Raw genomic sequence first — 20,225 nt, 5'->3', positions numbered from 1 at the left:
ATAATTTATTCCTAAATTAACCGACTTTTTATATTAGTGGAAACTGCATGTGATTTTTTTTTAACTTATCGCAATAATAGAATTTTTACCCCATACTTTCGAGAACCACCTACACAAAGAGAGTTACAGTGTTAATGGAATGTGGATCCAAATAAAGAACTAATTTTTTTAACTTACCAAGACAGCTCCTTTATGAATGAAATCGGAATATAAAGGAAACGTTTTTTTTTTTGCCGAGAGAGTTGCTGGGTCTCTTTTCTATAATTTCTGGTCCGAGTTGTTAAATTGTGTATTTTTTTTGCCTCTCAGTTCACTGAAGTTCGAGTATAGACGAATGTTTGCGATTCTATTTAATTTTGAATGTTCATTTTCGGTTTTTTTTTTCCAGATGTTCTCCATGTTTTGGTTTAAATTAGTGTAGCAAAATAGCCAAATGAAACTAATTTTGTTTTTAGCCTATGTTTCACAATTTTTAGGGAAATAGTCAACAGTTTTATGTGGCAATAATTAAGGTCTGATTTGCTCTTATTTATTAACAAATTCGTCATTTTCTCTCTCCTACTTTTTTCCTACACTTTTTTTTTTTACATAAAAGCTTCAAAAAACCATATCTATCTCATATGAACTCGAAATTGAGTGATTCAAAATCCCACGGATTCGTGACGCCGAGATCTTCAAAAATAGATCCATTGTGTTTGATGAAAAATCATGTTTAATACCATAGATGTAGAAAAATCACGTTACTACCTTAAATATGAAAGTAACTGGAAATTTTTTAAATTATCAAAAAATAAATGGAAGCGTAACTATGATGCATTAAACATAATTTTTCATCAAATACAATGCGTCTATTTTTGAAGATCTCGGCGCCACGAATTTGTAGGATCTGAAATCACTCAATTTCGAGTTCGTATGAGAAAGATACAAATTTTTGAAGTTTTGATGCAAAAAAAATTATTTGAAAAAAAATAGATCAGACCTTAATTATTGTCACATAAGCCATTTGGCTATATCCCTAAAAATCGTCAAACATAGGTAGATCCAAAATCACATGTTTAAAGTGGCCTATTTAGTTACAAATCTCTAAATTTTATTTTTAAGGAATTAGATTGTGGATGTCTTGACACTTCTCTCTCTCTCTCTCTCTCTCTCTCTCTCTCTCTCTCTCTCTCTCTCTCTCTCTCTCATAAAGATGAAGTGACATTCCTGCTTTGTCATTTCATTAAAATGGAATGGTAAGGCATTTACGTCAATTTACACGTGTAAATACATAGACTTGGCAATTTACATAAAATTTACAAAACGTTGACTATATAGCAATGTAAAACTGTAAGTATCGCTATATACCTAATAGACCCTATTTATTATAGTTTTATTTGTAACGTAAAGGTAAAATATTCAAATATTATATGTATATATATATATATATAAATAAAACGGTACCGTATTAAATGGGCCCTTTTGGCGGAGCTTATTAAGCCTGTATATGGCTTTTTATAAAAGCTTAACCGTTTTTTCATGTTTGATAAAAACAGCTTTTAAAAAAAATCACTTGAAAATCATAACGCAAGTCTGAAAAACTACAATTCTTAGCTTTTGAGAAACGTTTTTCTTAAAAAAAAATACAATTACTAATTTACCCTCATGAATTTAACAATATTCATATTTAAAAATATATAATTAAAAAAGCACGTATTTTCATTGCTTAGGACTCGCATCTACCACCAAACAGAATTACATACCGAGTCTCAATCCTAACGTATCTGCTAACATTTCTCTAACAGATATCTATAACAGAATATATATTTTCATCAATAAAATCTACGTTGAAGCCTATATAAATGTATAAATATCTCACACTCTATGGAGAACGTACTCCACAAAATAAATAACAACTCCATTTAAAATCCACATGGGTGAGTCTCAACTGCTATCTCAAATTATGATGAAAATTGTTTTCGTTATTCCAAACAAACATTTTAAAAAAATAAAAAAAAATAAACTATAAACAAATTTTTAGTCTTTTTAATTAGTCTTGCTTGTAGAATGATCTATCCATCGAAGTTCCATATTAGAATAGAAAACAGCCCGACAGTAAAAACACTTAATAGAAGACATTTTTCATACCATAAATAAATCCAAAGATCAAGGTAAGTAGAAGAAGAATAAGAAAAATCAACGGAATAGTGAATGCATGAGAGATTTTCAAATATTTCTATTGAGGTCCTTCGAATCTGGGGATTTTAATTTCTGGTATTTCAAAGCTCTATAATTTACAAGTGATTTTAATTTCGTTTTAAATATTATTTTTTATCAAATGAAAGGTATTATGGACATCAAAATATCAATTTCACGGCCTTTTAACTTTTTCCATCTTTTCATTTGGGTATTATTGAAGAACTCAATTAGTTTTTATTTTATTTTATTTTATTATACAGACAATTTAAATGTAAAAATTACATTATTTGCCCAGAGTTTGAGATTGCGGCTTTTATGCCCCTTTCACGTTTTCTTTTTAGAAATGCGTCACATTTGCGTATAATTTTACACAAAAAAGAGGCACTTATTTATAAACAAATTTGAAATGGAGCACAGATGCATATCACTAAAAAAAAGGGGCAATCCGGTCCATTTCTCAATTCAAATACTTCATGTGTACTACGATCTCACGAGCAAGCGTATGGGTTATGATGGGAATTTTCTTAACTAAAGAAAAATTCTACACGACGCAAGCGAACGTGTCGTCAAGTAATAGAGTGCAAAAGCACGGATATCGATCCCACAAGGACTCTAGACTATTTCCGAAGCAAACTCACTAGCTTTCTTTTTCGAGTTATGGAAATGAAAAATGGGGGTTTTGATTGGTTTGAGAACAAGATGAAATGTAAACAAAAGTGAAAACAATACTTAAACACAAGTTAAAAGGAAGGGGCACGATTTCGTTGTTTCATCGAGTCGGTCGGTCTTGGTACGATTCTAAGCTCGGGTTTAGAGTTGTAAAATTTAGTCTCAATACCTCTTAAAACATTCACTAATCTCTCTCGAGTCTTTAGGAATCTAGCTACGTGTCGAACTTACACCTCTCGGTTTGGGTCCTACTAAAACACAAAACCGCATTTAGCCCGGGATTTCAATCAACTACATCTACCCCCTAGTCTTTCTATAGCTCTAGGAAGGTTAATGATGGGACGGGTAGAGCTCACTCGTTTATTACCTCTCGGTTTCTAAACTCGTCTAAGGTTCACTAATTAGTTAGCTACTCTAATTAGCGTTAACACACAACCCATACCCATAATATTTCACTCTCAACCCAACCGTGAAGCACAAAATCTAATCTAAAGGTTTGACCAACCAACTCAATTACTTAACTACATCGCACCCCTAAATCTACTTAGCTACTCATGATTATGAATAAACAAAGCAAAATAGAAATTAACAAAAGAATTAAAGCAATAAAATAAGTAGACATTGAGTGCTAAAATAAACAAACACTTAAGCTCTCATTAATATACTACCACCAACTCCAAAAAATCCACTCAACCAAAATAATAAATTCAAAACACAAATATTCAATGTTCAAGAGACTAAAGTAATCACCAAAACTCAATAGAAATAGATTGCAAGCAATAAATGATGTTCAAAGCAATAAATGGACAATAAATAAAAGAGATAGAGTTAAGGGTGAACAAATGGAGGTGATGAGGATGATGGAGGTTGTCACTTCTCCTTCTTCTTCTTCACTCCCAAGCTCAAGAACAAAAATGAGTGTCAACCCTAGCTTTCTCTCTCTCACTTTCTCTCTCAAGGTTTCAAAACAAAGGTAAAGTGTTCTATGCTAAACTTCCTCCTTTCCTCTTTGAATAAGTGTATATGAGGGTTTAGGAAAGGTTTTCGGAGCAAATATGGACCCTTGGATGGGATCCAAGGGCCAAAAATGATCTAAAAGACGAGCTCCAAAAAATGCTGAAAATGCATCTGGCGCGGTGCGCCACATAACGGCGCGGCGCGCCACTCTTGAATTTTCTGAAGGCGCGGTGCGCCACATAACGGCGCGCCGCGCCACCCGTGAATTTATGAATGTGCGCCGCTCCTCTCTTGCGCGTTGCCCGCTCGAGCTCTCGCGTGTAAATTTAGTCACCAGGGCGCGACGCGCCCTTAAATAGCGCGGCGCGCCAACCTTGAAACGCTGACTTCTTGTTGACCGTCGTTGACCGTCGTTGACTTTTGTTGACTTGACTTCAAATGACCATAACTTGCTCGATTTAGCTCCGATTCAGCCCGTTTTCGCACCACAACCTTCTCATACTCTCTCAAACTTGAAAATGCAATAAAAACTACAAAATAATATCAAAAACATTAAGAACAAGCTTCCGATTCTTATCTAAGAGTCATAGATAAGTGTGAATGAATCTCACTTATCAAACCCCCAAACTTAAACCGTTGCTTGTCCTCAAGCAACACAAAAGACTAGACAATAAAATAAACACACTAAAGAAGTTACACTAAAAACGAATGGTGATCACAAAGTTTAGCAACAATGTCAAGTGTTAGTTACATGCCTCAACCTACAAAAATTTTCGAATCCAAGTCAATCATCATATGAAGCCAAAAAAATAATTAGATTGACTAAATGGCCTTTTGCAACACATTCCCGATCAAAATCCCCCGTGTGTGAAATATGTCCCGAAAGAGAGAGAGGTCAACTCAATATGTTCGTTCACGTCTTCTAATGTCAAATGCTCAAATAATAATGATATGAATGTGAATCGAACACCATAATGTTTTTCGCCGCTCAATCTCCACTAATGCAAGACACTTACCGAGGAAATCAATAGGGCTTTGTCGGCTTGTAATGTTAGGCTAGGGTCAACGGTAGGATATGGTCAAAATGTGGCTAAAACGTCAACCTAGCGACTCAATCTCACCAACTCACCAACTTTCACATGTTATTACTTACTCACCCATTCTCACGTTCATGGTATAACATTTCACCTTTCGCGAACGTTTTCTTTCCTAAGCCTTTACTTCCCAATGTTTTTCCCCCAAACTTTGACTATGCAACGTCTAGTCTCTAAAACTAATGTCACAGGATACCACGCCAAAAATTAATACAAATAAATAATAAAACGCATAAATTAAACACCCTCTTTTTCTTTTCTTTTTTGTAGTTTTTTTTTCCTTTTTTTTCTTCTTTTTTTTTCTTTTTTTTTCCCTTTTTTTTCTTCTTTTTTTCTTTTTTTTTTAAACAAAACAATAAAAATAAACACGAACAATCACCGGCGTGGTCTCTAATGAACTATAAAACACGTAGAGACTAGTCGAAAAACTTGTCACAAAATCGAAAGAATTCACTCAAGAGTCGCTAAGTTAACGGGGTTCTTTGTGGGATTTGAAATATTATTGGCTCGGCTTTTTCTGACTAAGTATCAAGAAAGGATTAATCGTTCGGCTTTTTCTGAAAGGGTGCTCAAGGAAGTATTACGGGTTGGCTTTTTGGCTCTGATCGGTCCAAATGAAGGCCTATGTCATTTTTCCTAGGTTTGTGTCATGTCATTTCACCTCGATGAGGGCTAGAGCGGTTCTTAGTGTTCGTGAGCTAAAAGACATTTAAAGATGTGATCGAACCTCTAAGGACTACTCAAACCCCGGGACGACGTGTGTGCATAAGTGGGAAAAATCAACCGAAATTGTGTTACTCAAACCACTAGTCAATCACAATGAAGCACACAAAATTTTAAAATTGACTCAAACTCGGATTTCTTCGAAAATACATGGTATCCTTGGCAAGTAACGAGAGAAAACACTTTAATACTATCACTTATAAGCAATCACCAAACAAAATTAAGAAAATAAAAATTAAATAAAGACAGCCTAATCTAACAGAAATCCCCCACAAAGTAGTTCACCCCCCCAAACTCAATCTCTACATTGTCCTCAATGTAGATCCATAAAAACACGGGAGACAGAGAACTTACCTCGCGGGGGTGGTAGAACTCCCCTACTCGTCGCCTCCGCGCTCGGGCAGCGGCGGATCTTCTTCCACGCGCTCTTTCTTCATTCATACCTCTTTGAACGGTTTTGGCCAATGTCCTCGCCGTGGCTTGAAAGGAGACTTCGGCTTTGCATCTTTGATCACCTTTTTTGTTGATTCTTCTTTAGGAGCCCGTGACGGAGGTGTGGGTGGTGGAGTGGCGACTTCGTACGTCTCGAGGACGTAGACATCTTCTTTTTCCTTCTTGCGCTTTCGGGTTTTACAGATCCCGAAAGTCTCCTCCTCGTTCTTCATGCGCATCATCAGCTCACCTCTTTGCACGTCTATGCGAACACCGCAAGTGGCTAAGAAAGCCCTTCCAAAGAGAATGGGGATATCGCGATCCTCGTCCATGTCGATGACGTAGAAATCGGCCGGAAAAGTGAATTTTCCGACTTTAACGAGGAGGTCTTCCACGAAGCCGCGCGGGTGTCTTACGGTCCGATCTGCCAGTTGGAGAGTGGTGCGCGTGGGCTTTAGTTCACCCACCCCGAGTTTGTTGAAGACGGCCGATGGCATGAGGTTGATGCCCGAACCTAGATCGCACAAGGCGTTCTCGATAAAGACGTCTCCAATAGTGCACGGCAATGTGAACTTGCCCGGGTCTTCTAACTTTGGCGGGAGCTCTTGTTTTAGAAGTGCGCTACACTCGGTGGAAAGCGCCACCGTGAGCCGTTGCGGGAACGGGAGTGGCGTCTCATAGATGCGGACCGACGAGTGCGGCTTAGGGGCTTTGGTGACCGGGGCAGCCTCTTCTTCTTCTTTCTTCTGGCTCTCGGTGGCTGCAACGTGTTGATGAGAAATGGCATTGCAGTGCGCCCTTGGATTCACTTCGGAGGTGCTTGGAAGGGACCCTTGCTGTCTCTCGCTCATGGCTTTAGCGAAGTGACCCATTTGAACTTCAAGAGTTCTTATTTGAGCCGAGTTGCTTTTGAGGGCCGCTTCTTGGCGTTCGAGTGCGGCCGTGGTGTTCGTCATGAACTTGGTGTTTTCAATTGCCATTTGGGCAATTAATTCTTCAAGATTCGGTCTCTTGTCTTGAGGAGGAGGATTATTCCGGTATTGCGAGCTCCCATGGTGTTGTTGAGGCGGTGGGTGTTGATGATGTTGATGTTGTTGATGATGCGGTGGAAGGTATGGTTGTTGGTGTTGAGGTGGAGCCGGTTGCATTGCCACTTGGTCTTGAGGATTTCTCCACGAGAAGTTTGGATGATTGTTCCTCGCTCCCGTGTAATAATTCCCCGAGTTTTGGTAAGTGGGACGATTGGTGTGGTTTCCCACAAACTTAGACTCCTCTATCTCGCCACATTCGTCCGTCGGGTGAGGACCCGCACACAAACCACACTTGTGGTGAGATGTCCCCACCGCCTTCGCCGCTTCTTTTCCGTGGACGGTCTTCGCGAGTTTGGCTACCTCAATTGTCAACGATTTGAGGAGCTCCATCTCCGGAGTTATCGGCTCTCTCGCGGCAATTCTCCTCCCGACCGGGCATTGATCGTTCACTTGGACCATCTTCTCGAGTAGTGCAAATGCGTCGGTGGTGGTGTTGTCGAGAAGTGAGCCTCCCGATGCGGTGTTGACTCGGTCTTGAGTCGAGGCCGTAAGCCCGCTATAGAAGATTTGTAGTTGCACCCACTCCGCTATACCGTGGCCCGGACACTTCCGAATCATGTCCTTGAAGCGGGTCCATGCCTCGTAGAGAGACTCTCCGTCAAATTGGCCGAAGTTGTGGATCTCATTCCTCCTCCGGGTCATCTTCTCGAAAGTGAAGAATCGCGAGATGAACTTCAAGCATAAGTCATCCCATGTGGTGATCGAACCCGGAGCGAGCGAAGACAACCACCCTTGTGCGCGGTCGCGGATTGAGAACGGGAAGAGTCGTAGACACACGGCCTCCTTGGATAAGTGAGGGAGATTGAACGTGTTGCAAATCCGCAAGAAGTTGTTGATGTGGTCTTGCGGATCTTCAGAGGGGGAACCGGCAAATTGGTTGTTTTGCACCATGTGGATGATCGAAGTTTTAATTTCGAAGTTTGGGTTCCTTTCCATCTCCGGAATTCGTATTGCCGATTGATGCTCATCAAAAGTGGGTTGACCATAATCGAGTATAGTCCTTCGTTCTTCCACTTGTTCTCCGTTTCGATGAGTACGATGTTGTGCTTCATTGCCTCCTTCCATGGCGGCTCGTCTTGCCTCCGCTCGGTTCCGTCGGCAAGTCCGTTCGATCTCGTGATTGATAGGAATGAGCGGAGGGTTACGTCGTCGCATGCACCTTTAAAACATAAGAAGCACACAATAAGCACAATAATAACAAGCAAACTCAAAAATTAAACTAGATAATTCAATCAAAAATAGAACCGTAGTCCCCGGCAACGGCGCCAAAAACTTGATGGGAATTTTCTTAACTAAAGAAAAATTCTACACGACGCAAGCGAACGTGTCGTCAAGTAATAGAGTGCAAAAGCACGGATATCGATCCCACAAGGACTCTAGACTATTTCCGAAGCAAACTCACTAGCTTTCGTTTTCGAGTTATGGAAATGAAAAATGGGGGTTTTGATTGGTTTGAGAACAAGATGAAATGTAAACAAAAGTGAAAACAATACTTAAACACAAGTTAAAAGGAAGGGGTACGATTTCGTTGTTTCATCGAGTCGGTCGGTCTTGGTACGATTCTAAGCTCGGGTTTAGAGTTGTAAAATTTAGTCTCAATACCTCTTAAAACATTCACTAATCTCTCTCGAGTCTTTAGGAATCTAGCTACGTGTCGAACTTACACCTCTCGGTTTGGGTCCTACTAAAACACAAAACCGCATTTAGCCCGGGATTTCAATCAACTACATCTACCCCCTAGTCTTTCTATAGCTCTAGGAAGGTTAATGATGGGACGGGTAGAGCTCACTCGTTTATTACCTCTCGGTTTCTAAACTCGTCTAAGGTTCACTAATTAGTTAGCTACTCTAATTAGCGTTAACACACAACCCATACCCATAATATTTCACTCTCAACCCAACCGTGAAGCACAAAATCTAATCTAAAGGTTTGACCAACCAACTCAATTACTTAACTACATCGCACCCCTAAATCTACTTAGCTACTCATGATTATGAATAAACAAAGCAAAATAGAAATTAACAAAAGAATTAAAGCAATAAAATAAGTAGACATTGAGTGCTAAAATAAACAAACACTTAAGCTCTCATTAATATACTACCACCAACTCCAAAAAATCCACTCAACCAAAATAATAAATTCAAAACACAAATATTCAATGTTCAAGAGACTAAAGTAATCACCAAAACTCAATAGAAATAGATTGCAAGCAATAAATGATGTTCAAAGCAATAAATGGACAATAAATAAAAGAGATAGAGTTAAGGGTGAACAAATGGAGGTGATGAGGATGATGGATGTTGTCACTTCTCCTTCTTCTTCTTCACTCCCAAGCTCAAGAACAAAAATGAGTGTCAACCCTAGCTTTCTCTCTCTCACTTTCTCTCTCAAGGTTTCAAAACAAAGGTAAAGTGTTCTATGCTAAACTTCCTCCTTTCCTCTTTGAATAAGTGTATATGAGGGTTTAGGAAAGGTTTTCGGAGCAAATATGGACCCTTGGATGGGATCCAAGGGCCAAAAATGATCTAAAAGACGAGCTCCAAAAAATGCTGAAAATGCATCTGGCGCGGTGCGCCACATAACGGCGCGGCGCGCCACTCTTGAATTTTCTGAAGGCGCGGTGCACCACATAACGGCGCGCCGCGCCACCCCTGAATTTATGAATGTGCGCCGCTCCTCTCTTGCGCGTTGCCCGCTCGAGCTCTCGCGTGTAAATTTAGTCACCAGGGCGCGACGCGCCCTTAAATAGCGCGGCGCGCCAACCTTGAAACGCTGACTTCTTGTTGACCGTCGTTGACTTTTGTTGACTTGACTTCAAATGACCATAACTTGCTCGATTTAGCTCCGATTCAGCCCGTTTTCGCACCACAACCTTCTCATACTCTCTCAAACCTGAAAATGCAATAAAAACTACAAAATAATATCAAAAACATTAAGAACAAGCTTCCGATTCTTATCTAAGAGTCATAGATAAGTGTGAATGAATCTCACTTATCAGGTTATTACCCTATTACCCTCGAAGGAAGCAACGTAACAACTATTAACTCTACTATCAACATTCTTTCTGATAGCCGCCTTTTAGTCGCCTTGATGCGAGAAGGCAATCGATTTCCACCGATTCATGAGCAAAGCCATGGGATTTGGCATACCTCAAATCTAGATAACTAGGGGGTTAAATATGGAATACTTAGAAGTTAGCTAGCCTATAAATAAGAATAATTGGTAGAGATTAGGGATATAAATTGTATGAGAAATTAGAGTGTGAAGAATAATTCCTAATTGGTAGAGAAACTAGAAGTTACCACCATTGAAATTTCGTATTGTTTATATTTCATTTAATCCTAGAATATCAGTTCGTATCACTGTCCGTTCTGCGCTGAAAAGGTTGCTGCTTTGCCTTTTGGAACTCGAACAGACGGATCAGAAAACTAGTCGCTGCAATACACTCTCTCGCTACTCTGTCGAGTCTAAGACAAATCGATCTGAGATGCCAAAAAAAAAAATTACTTATCTTGGTAGCGCATTGAGATTCGAAATGGGGCTCCAAAACTTCATAACCCTCCGGCAAAGAAAAAATCGCGAATTGTTCACCGTCTATCAATCCATAGCCCGACTCGACGGTGTAAATAGTATGAACAGTTTGTTGACCAAATATAAATAACAGCAGGTATGTAATAAAATTCCCACATAAATATGACTATTGCTAAGAAAATCTTCTCTGTTAACTTACCTATTTCTCAGTCAGATCAACATGGCAAAGGGAAAAAAAAATCCTGATCTCCATTTAGAAAGAAATAAAAGAAAAAAATTAATCAAAGAGTTTTAAGTTTTTCCTGGTACAGTTCCAACAGCTCCGACTCGTTGTTCTCGTACGAATTGACATACTTCTCTAGGAATTTCTCTTCGGAGGCCATCAACAACGTAGTTAATTGGACGCTCTCCTCACTCACCAAACCTTTCTCGAGAAGAGCATTATAAACCATACACCTCGGGATTATCCTCTTCTTCAAGCTCAGTCCAAAGACCGCTGGTTGCTTGGCAACCAATGAAGGTTCATAGAATTAGGGTTGAGCCGAAAAAGCTTCGAAGCCTCGTATTCGGAGAAACCACAATTCCGAAACACCTTAACCTTTTTCTCCCACGTCGACTCGCTCAACGACAGAGACACGATCACCGCAGCAGCGAAGGTTCCTCTCGAAGAAACGAACCCTATCTTCGCGACTTTCTCGACGGACCCGCGAAACCGATCCGGATGAGAAGCAAGGGTTCTCGGGTCGCGTTCGAGGCACGAAGCTATTTTGGCATCGGAGACTCCGTGTTCCCGCAAAATGTCGCAGTTAGACAAGACGTAGTTGAAGTGAAAGCAGAGGATATCCGGGAACTGTGTAATGGCATTGACGGTTCTCTTATCGCACTTTAAAATACTCCGAAGGTAGTCATAACATGGTATGATCTTATCACTTAAACTGGTTTTCAAGAAATTTGGGAACAACGGCAACATTTTGGCGATATCGGGCTCCGAGAATCCTTTGGATTTCAAAAACTCCAATTTGGGCAGAAGAGTTTTTTCGGTATCTGATAACAGCACTCTTGGGTATGTTCTAACAAGTTTCGATATTTGGGTTTTACTGAAACCGTAACTCCTGAGAAACTCTACGGCTTTGTCTGGTTTATCAGGGGTATCAAATTTAACATACTTGGAAGTTGATAAAGCCATTTCAGAAGAGAACCCAAGTGAGTTTTTGAGGTAAGAAACGACAAAGGAGTTCCTTTTCTCATCCTCTAAACAAACAGAAAACCATCTCGATCTCGGAGAACTAAAGTTAGGGTTTTGATGAGAGACCTGAGAGCCGGCACGGAAGAGAATGGCTTTGCGGAAACATAAAAACCTACATAAAAAGTCTATCATTACAACATAATAGATTATTAATGCATTTTTTAACTTAATAGGTCATTTGATAATAATTGCTTACTAAAGTAGCCGACTTTTTATATTAGTGGAAACTGCATGTGTTTTTTTTCAAATTTATCGCAATAATAGAATTTTTATCACCTACAGTGTTAATGGAATGTGGATCCAAAATAAAGAACTAATTTTTTTAACTTACCACGCCAGCTCCTTTATCAATGAAATCGGAATATAAAGGAAACGTTTTTTTTTTTTTGCCGAGAGAGTTGTTGGGTCTCTTTTCTTTAATTTCAGGTCCGAGTTGTTAAATTGTGTATTTTTTTTGCCTCTCGGTTCACTGAAGTCCGAGTATAGAAGTATGTTTGCGATTCTATTTTAATTTTGAATGTTCATTTTCAGTTTTTTTTTTTTTTTCCAGACGTTCTCCATGTTTTGGCTTAAATTTTATTTTTAAGGAATTAGATTGTGGATGTCTTGACACTTCTCTCTCTCTCTCTCATAGCTACTTTAATAATTTAGAAGTTTTTTTTTTCTTACTCTTGCCATCGGCCCTGGGCTGCTGACCTTGCAATCTTTATAGTTTAGGGGATAGAGATAGCTCATTATTTAAAGGATTTTATTCTAGACTTTTTGGTATTATTGTACTTCAAGAATTGAGATTTTTCTTTGTGGGTCTTTGGTTTAATTATACAAAAATTTGGCCATATAAGCCTCTTAAACGTTGGTTATTGTGTTTTAGCAAACATTTAGTTAATTTTTGGTTAATGGCCAATCAGCCTACGTGGCAAAAATTTTAACGAATATTTGTACTGAAATGCCCTTATTAATGGCGCTTTTAAATTGTTAATTTAGACAGTTTAATTCGAAATTTGAAATGTACGCAAATGGAAAGTACTGTTAGGTTTAGCTTTTTTGGTTAGCAGTTATTGCTTTCCAGATTTCATAGATTATGTATAGCGGTTTTTAAGAGCAGTTGTATCTACTCGTGCATGGCAGATTAGATTAACAGTTATTTCGCATTATATAGCAGTTATTATCTAAATTTATAACATTATATTCGAATATATTGTAATTTGTCCGCCAAAATATTTCTAAAATTTGGATGCGAAGATGGATATGAACTGAATCGAACGATCTTTATTCTCTGGACATTTGATTATACAGCATGGAGGGGGGCTCTTCTTTTTCGCTCATGAAGTCTGGTAATATTCTCATCACCAGGTGCCCATTTATTCTTCATCTGATATATTTACTGATCTTTTGTTTTTTTTTCAGTTGAATTATATGAGCAACAATGTCAGCAATCGAAGTCTGAATTGTCGGTTAATCCTAATGAGGATATGACGACTGCAGACATTATTATGTATGATGATTCCGACTTGAGGAATTTTCCAATGAATTTAGAAATGAATGTTAACAATGTTTTTAGACGCAAAGATGTTCTACAGACGGCTATTGGAATGATTGTTGTTCGCAATAATTTCGAGTTTAAGGTGTTCAGATCAAATAAAACTCGATATTGCATTGGATGTGCGAATGTTCATTGTCCTTGGAAGATGAATGCATCGGTGTGCAAGAATTCTGGATTGTGGGTTATAAGGTCATTTGTTAAGGAACACACGTGCTATGGACAGTCAATTATTCACAAGAATAAACATGCCTCGTCCGTTCTTATTAGCCAATGTGTGAAAGATGACTTTAGGGGTCCTTTGGCCAATCAAATAACCCCATCTGGTGTTGCTGAAATAATGAGGTCCCGATTTAATGTGGAGGTTTCTTATTATAGAGCATGGAAGGTGATAGTCATCAAATTTCTGAGATTGAATTGGTTGAGTGGTTTGAATTTCACATTGGATTTTCATTATTGGTTCCTTTTGGTGATAGTCAGAGCAAAGGTGACATATTAACATCTTTTGGGGGTTTTTTGGTTGATGTCAAAAGCTTTAGCCAGGCCAATGGAAAGCAGAGATGAACACTGAATACAGCGAGAGACACACTTGGAATATGTAAATGCACAATTTTATTTAGCATTAGTAGTGACGTGTTGTAGTTAATTAGTGTGTTCTTATTTATGTTTGCGTTGATGATCAAATTTAAATGGTCAAAGAATTTATTGTTGCGGTAATACAAGGTTAATGCGTTTCAAAATTCCATTTGAAATTCATGAATCAATACAATGTAATGTCAGTAAACAATCTGGATTAACTACTTCGTTACTAATTGCGAAACTTATTATTTGAAGTAAGTGTATATTATATCTAACCTAGCTTTTGTATATTATATGTGATTTGTATGTTGAAGTAAAACAGGAAATCCTTTCGTGCTTGTTAGTAGCTCTATATTTCACATTTGCTTTCTTTGTTCTCATGCATAGGCACACAATGTTGATAGCAACAAGAAGAACTTGCTGATTGTTAGTGCTGGAGATAAATTCAGAAAAAGTAAAGAAAGTTCTCAACTAGACAACAAAAGTAAAGAAAGTTGTACGAACACGACCACCGTTTATCCCGAAAAGGGTATGCAAAATTGGAGAGCAAAAATGATAATGTCGTTCATAATACTATCGTGAACAGTAAGCCGATTTCATTACATAATCTATAATTTACAAGTGATTTTAATTTCGTTTTAAATATTATTTTTTATCAAATGAAAGGTATTATGGACATCAAAATATCAATTTCATGGCCTTTTAACTTTTTCCATCTTTTCATTTGGGTATTATTGAATAGCTCGATTAGTTTTATTTTATTTTATTTTATTACACGGACAATTTAAATGTAAAAATTGCATTATTTGCCCAGAGTTTGAGAATGGGGCTTTTATGCCCCTTTCACGTTTTCTTTTTAGAAATGCGTCACATTTGCATACAATTTTGCACAAAAAAGAGGCATTCATTATGTTGGTCGTTATATGAGTGTTAGATCTTTAGGACATATCAGCAATGTTAGTTTCACGAGAACGAGACGATTCTCAATAAGCTCAGAAGATAGTCTGAAACACTCTTTCACCGTTTCTTACTTGATCAACTCGCTTGGATTTTCCAAACACAATGCTCTGTCCAACGTCTCGCCCAACGTCGAGACTTTGAGGAAACTCGACATCCGACGCAATGCAGAGAGCGACGAATCTGAAAGGGTCGGCCTACAAGAAGTGGAGTTGGATAAGATCTCGGCGAGTATATTTAGCTAGAGAGAATAATCATTCGATTTCTTTCTAGCTCAATATATTTAGCTATTGCCTACCATCCAAATTTTTCATCATCAAATTGATCTTCACTTCTTTCTCTTTTTAATTTTCATTGCCACCAGTTTGGTCTGACATGGGTTCACCTCATCACCGTCTTCTTTTACCAAATTTTTTTTAGTAAATAAAATGTGCACTATACTCGTTATTAACTATATATGATTCATGATGCTTAATATGAGATATATGATTTACCACGACGCATATAACAAATGTGCATTTTGTATAAAGCAAACAAGCGGATATAGATATTCAGCCTTTTAAGTTCATGAAGTTCTAATGTTCTTACTTTGGCCACAATGACCATATCGCAGCAAATTTCAGTTTCTTCGTGAACAAAATCGGAGAAATTGGAGCTCCAGAGATGCTTGAATGGAATAACTTATAATACTGATAATTGATTTTTTTTTTAATTTTTTTTTCGAGAATCAACAACTTTGCTTCGGTTCCAAGCAAGATGAAGATTTGGTGAACATAAACTTTTTTTATTTTATTTTTTTATATGATATGAATGAGCATAGAAAGATAAAAAAAAAAAAAAAAAAAAAAAAGCTATGAGTTGTCCTACATGCTTGAAAAGAAGAGAAGTTTGAATAGAAAGTAACAACTTAGATGCCTAAAAAATTATTAGCAAAATGCCTGATAAACTATATAGAAGTAACAAGATGATTGAATAAGATTCACATATATAATCATTATAAAACAGTTTATCAGTAGTAACAACTTTTCACACGGTAAAAATCAAAAGTAGTTCTAAACTAGCAAAAGACCATTTTATAATACAACTTCTATTTCTTTATGGTTTTCTTGTTTATTTGAAACAATTTATGTGTTTCTTGGGTTTAAAGTATATCAACAGCTTTATGGCTTAGGATTCTTCAGGATTTTCTTGTTTTACACATCAAACAAAGTGATACAACTGGCACGGTGCTTATCTCCCTTGAGAAGTCTGGTAGCGATACTAAAGTTGAAAAGAGAGAACACTTCTTCTTTCCAAGACGTGGAACCAAATCTTCTTTTTAACTTATTTATCTCTTCATTTCATTTGTGTGCTTAGTTTGTTTTCCTCTCTCTCTCTCTCTCTCTCTCTCTCTCTCTCTCTCTCTCTCTCTCCCTCTCTCTCTCTCTCTCCAATGGGAAGTCTGGTTGTGATTCTAAAGTTTAAAGTTTAAAACAGAGAATAATTATTTATTAACATATATCCGAGAATTATTTTCAACTTCATTCAACTCTTCTTTTCTTTAGTTGCTTCGTTTGTTCTCTCTTTGTGTGGTCTCTCTGGTTTGATATCTTGCTGTGCTGCTATGGACACCTTTGGTAAGTGTTTAGTTTCATTGCATTCATTTGGTAACATATATATTCATTGCCCTAGATAATCAATAAATAACGTCCTTAGACAGACTGTCTTGATGATGACCGTGTTTCTTTGTTGATGGATTTTTATAGATTTTTGTTTCTTTAGAAATTTATATGCTTGCATTAATTGCACGAGACCCTTAGTTGGGTCTGGATTGTTTAAAAAAAATGAAAAAAAATCCGAAATGGAATTATCAACTAAAAAAAGAACTTGGAGCTTTTTCTTTTCTTTCTTTTTTTAGATCAGATGGACACAAATACAGATGATATTTTCCAACGAAAGTTGGTGATTGATCATGTTAGTAAAGCTCAAATCTCTCTCTCTCTCTCTCTCTCTCTCTCTCTCTCTCTCTCCCTCTCTCTCTCTATCTCTCTATCTCTCTCTCTCTCTCTCTCTCTCTCTCTCTCTCTCTCTCTCTCTCTCTCTCTCTCGATGAATCTGAATTCAGAGGCAGAGCTCGTTGATTACGGGTGTGGAGAAAAGAAGAAGCGTGTGGAGCTCATCGAAAGGTTTGACAATGGCTTCTTACTCGGAAAAGAACGTCAAGGAAGCTCCGAAGCTCTTGGATATGTTTGACTAAGTTTTGAGTCCAAAATGAGCTACTTCAAGATTGTGGCTGTTTAAGTTCACTCGTCTTTCACCAAGGACTCGATCTCATACTCTTTTCGGCTTTGCGGCCTCTTATACAGTGAAAGAGATTGAGCTAGAGAATAATAATTCAATTTCTTTCTAGCTCAATATATTTAGCTATTGCCTACCACCAATTTGGTCTGACATGCCTCATCACCGTCTTCTTTTACCAATCAATTTTTTTTGGTAAATAAAATGTGCACCATACTCGTTATTAACTATATGTATGATTCATGATGCTTAATATGAGATATATATATATATATAATATTTTGTTTTACTGAAATTAACCATTATTTACTAAAAGTTACATATATTAATAGTACTACTAAATTTATGGTCTGGTTCATCAATGGTGCTTTTCGCGTCGAAGATTTGTGAAGGGTATTGGTTGCGTGGTCGCATCAATGTGGTCTTATGAGAGGGAGAGATGAAGAGAGATATAAAAAGTCATTAAATGCGGTAATGGTCAACTCATTTAATGACTAATTTTTTATTTTAGTTTATGAAAATATTTAATGAAGATTATTTTGGAAATTTGATCATCGTTAATGGCTATTTTGCAAAATTAATAAAACTTTGGCTATTTACCAAAATTCAAATTTGCTATTGGCTAATTAGCTATAGAGCCCATTTTTTAATATGCTACTTCAAGATTGTCGATTTTTGAGTTCACTCGTCCTGCGCTCTAATACCATAAAATAGATTGAGCTGGAGAGAATAGCTTTCATATCACTCTTTCGATTGATTTCTAGCTCAATATATTTCGCTATTGCATCTAGTCCGAATTTCGCCTACAAATTGATCTTCACTTCTTTCTCTTTTTTAATTCTCATTGTCACCAATTCAAACTACTACTATGGCCACCAGTTTGGTTTAAAATGGTTCAACCTCATCACCTTGATCTTTTATCGAATTATTTTTATTAAATAAAATGTGAACTATGCGTGTTATTAACTATATAAATTCATGACGCTCAATATAAGAAATCATATTTATGATACAAGTTCTATTGTGTTATAACGATCGACCACAACTCAGATACAAATCGAGATTACTTGAATAACACGCAACTAATCAACACACACGAAAATAACAGGAAATCAAAAGAAAAATAAAAGAAACGAAGAACACCGGATTTTATCGAGGTTCGGCGTTAACAAGCCTACATCCCCGCGAACTCCTTTAGATCAAGGACGTTCGATTTGCACTAATCGTCAAGCAACAAACAAACCAATCCGATTACAACTCTTCACCAAGAGCAACCTCGAAGAAAACTCACAATCACTCAAGAATTTGGCTTTTCAGAGAATCTCACTCAATGCCTTTTTCTTACAATGAATTTTCCGATCACCCTCTCACTCTATAGCTATCTCTATTTTCTACATCAGCACAAGTACTAAAAACCCGGGTAGATACAGAAAAACAGAAATAACTGCCTAGATCTACTAGAGAGAATCTCAGCCGTTGATGATCTCTTAATCCTAGCCACTCGAAGGACCACGTCAGCACGCGACTTGATCTTGGTCTTCAGCCTGGAGATGCACCTGGACCCTGTAGATGCCGTCGATCTTGATGACGTGTACTGCAAGCTAACTCTGGAGCTGAACTTTCAACAATCTCCACCTTCAGCTTCAGACATCAGTCTTGCTCAAAACACTTAGTGCAAACCTCTTTCCTTTCATTTCTGAAATCATTGTTCGAGTACAACCCCTGACTCACATGGCAAGAACTCTTAGCAGTTTAAGACAATGCTTAAACTTGCCAAGGGTCACCACCTTGGTGCCAACATCAGCAGGGTTGTCATCTGTGCCTACCTTGTTCATGACAACCTCTCCATCAGATATCTTTTCCCTGATGAAGTGATATTTGATATCTACATGCTTTGTCCTGTCATGGAACACATGATTTTTGCACAGATGCAAGGCACTCTAACTGTCTGAATAGATATTCACAGAGCCCTCATAAAGCTTCAATTCCCGGAGCACTCCCTTCAGCCAGATTCCCTCTTTTACAGCCTCGGTAGCAGCTATATACTCAGCTTCAGCAGTGGATAAAGTCACCACGGGTTGTAACTGTGACTTCCAGCTGATACAATTTCCACATAGCAAGAAGAAATAGGCAGTTGTAGACTTTCTTGTGTCTCTGTCACCAGCATAGTCTGAATCCACGTAGCCTTCAACCTCCAACTGTGTGCCTGTCTTCAAGTACCTCAGGCCAACATTGGTTGTGGTTGCAATGTATCTCAACAGCCACTTCATAGCCAGCCAATGTTCTTTGCCTGGATTAGACATGAACCTGCTCAGGGTGCTGATTGCATGAGCAAGGTCAGGTCTTGTGCAGATCATGGAGTACATCACTGATCCCACTGCACTTGAGTAGGGCGCTTTGCTCATGTATTCCTTGTCTGACAAGGTACTGGGACACTGAGCACTTGACAGCAGGAAATGAGAACCAAGAGGCTGTCTGACAGGTTTTGAGCCTCTCATGGAGAACCTGTCAATGATTTTTTCCAAGTAGCCTTACTGAGACATCACTAGGCTCTGATTACCTCTATCTCGGATGATGCTAATTCCAAGGATCTTCTTGGCTTCACCGAGATCCTTCATATCAAACTCAACACTCAAGAGTTGCTTCAAGGCTAAGATTTTACTCATGGACTTGCTGATGATCAACATGTCATCCACATATAGCAGCAGAAACGCACAATTGAGGACATCATGACCCTTGAAATATAAGCAAGGATCATAAGAGCTACGACTGAACTCTTGCTTCAGCATGAAGGTATCAAAACGCTTGTACCACTGTCTAGGTGACTGCTTGAGCCCATGTAAGGATTTCTTCAGCAAACACACCTGATCCTTGTCTTTATGAACTTCAAACCCCTCTGGCTGCTCTATGTAGATAACCTCTTCCAAGTCTCCATGCAAGAAAGCTTTCTT

General features: G+C 38.0%; 3 protein-coding genes and 1 pseudogene across 3 annotated transcripts in view; 1 reads left to right on the top strand and 3 right to left on the bottom strand.

Moving 5' to 3' along the window:
- The window catches only part of LOC149392833 (uncharacterized), a 97,641-nt gene that overhangs the window by 72,385 nt on the left and 5,031 nt on the right, over window positions 1–20,225 (top strand). The window lies entirely within an intron of this gene.
- LOC149392838 (uncharacterized) lies at window positions 6,059–8,209 on the bottom strand. Its single transcript, XM_089617064.1, has one exon. It carries the CDS (start codon window positions 8,207–8,209, stop codon window positions 6,059–6,061), a length of 2,151 nt encoding a protein of 716 aa, XP_089473190.1.
- Window positions 10,866–12,053, bottom strand: LOC149392837 (uncharacterized). The gene is made up of 2 exons (XM_089617063.1): window positions 11,268–12,053; window positions 10,866–11,178 (listed from the first exon to the last, which is right to left on the bottom strand). The coding sequence occupies exons 1-2, from the start codon at window positions 12,051–12,053 to the stop codon at window positions 10,957–10,959; spliced, it is 1,008 nt and encodes a 335-aa protein (XP_089473189.1). The 3' UTR covers window positions 10,866–10,956.
- Window positions 19,215–19,772, bottom strand: LOC149392836 (secreted RxLR effector protein 161 pseudogene; annotated as a pseudogene).

The sequence above is a fragment of the Urtica dioica genome, chromosome 6 (genome assembly GCF_054948205.1).
Source record: "Urtica dioica subsp. dioica isolate 48M chromosome 6, U.dioica_male_clone48M_v1_H2, whole genome shotgun sequence".
Lineage (NCBI taxonomy): Eukaryota > Viridiplantae > Streptophyta > Magnoliopsida > Rosales > Urticaceae > Urtica > Urtica dioica.
This window is presented reverse-complemented; position numbering and strand designations above follow the sequence as displayed.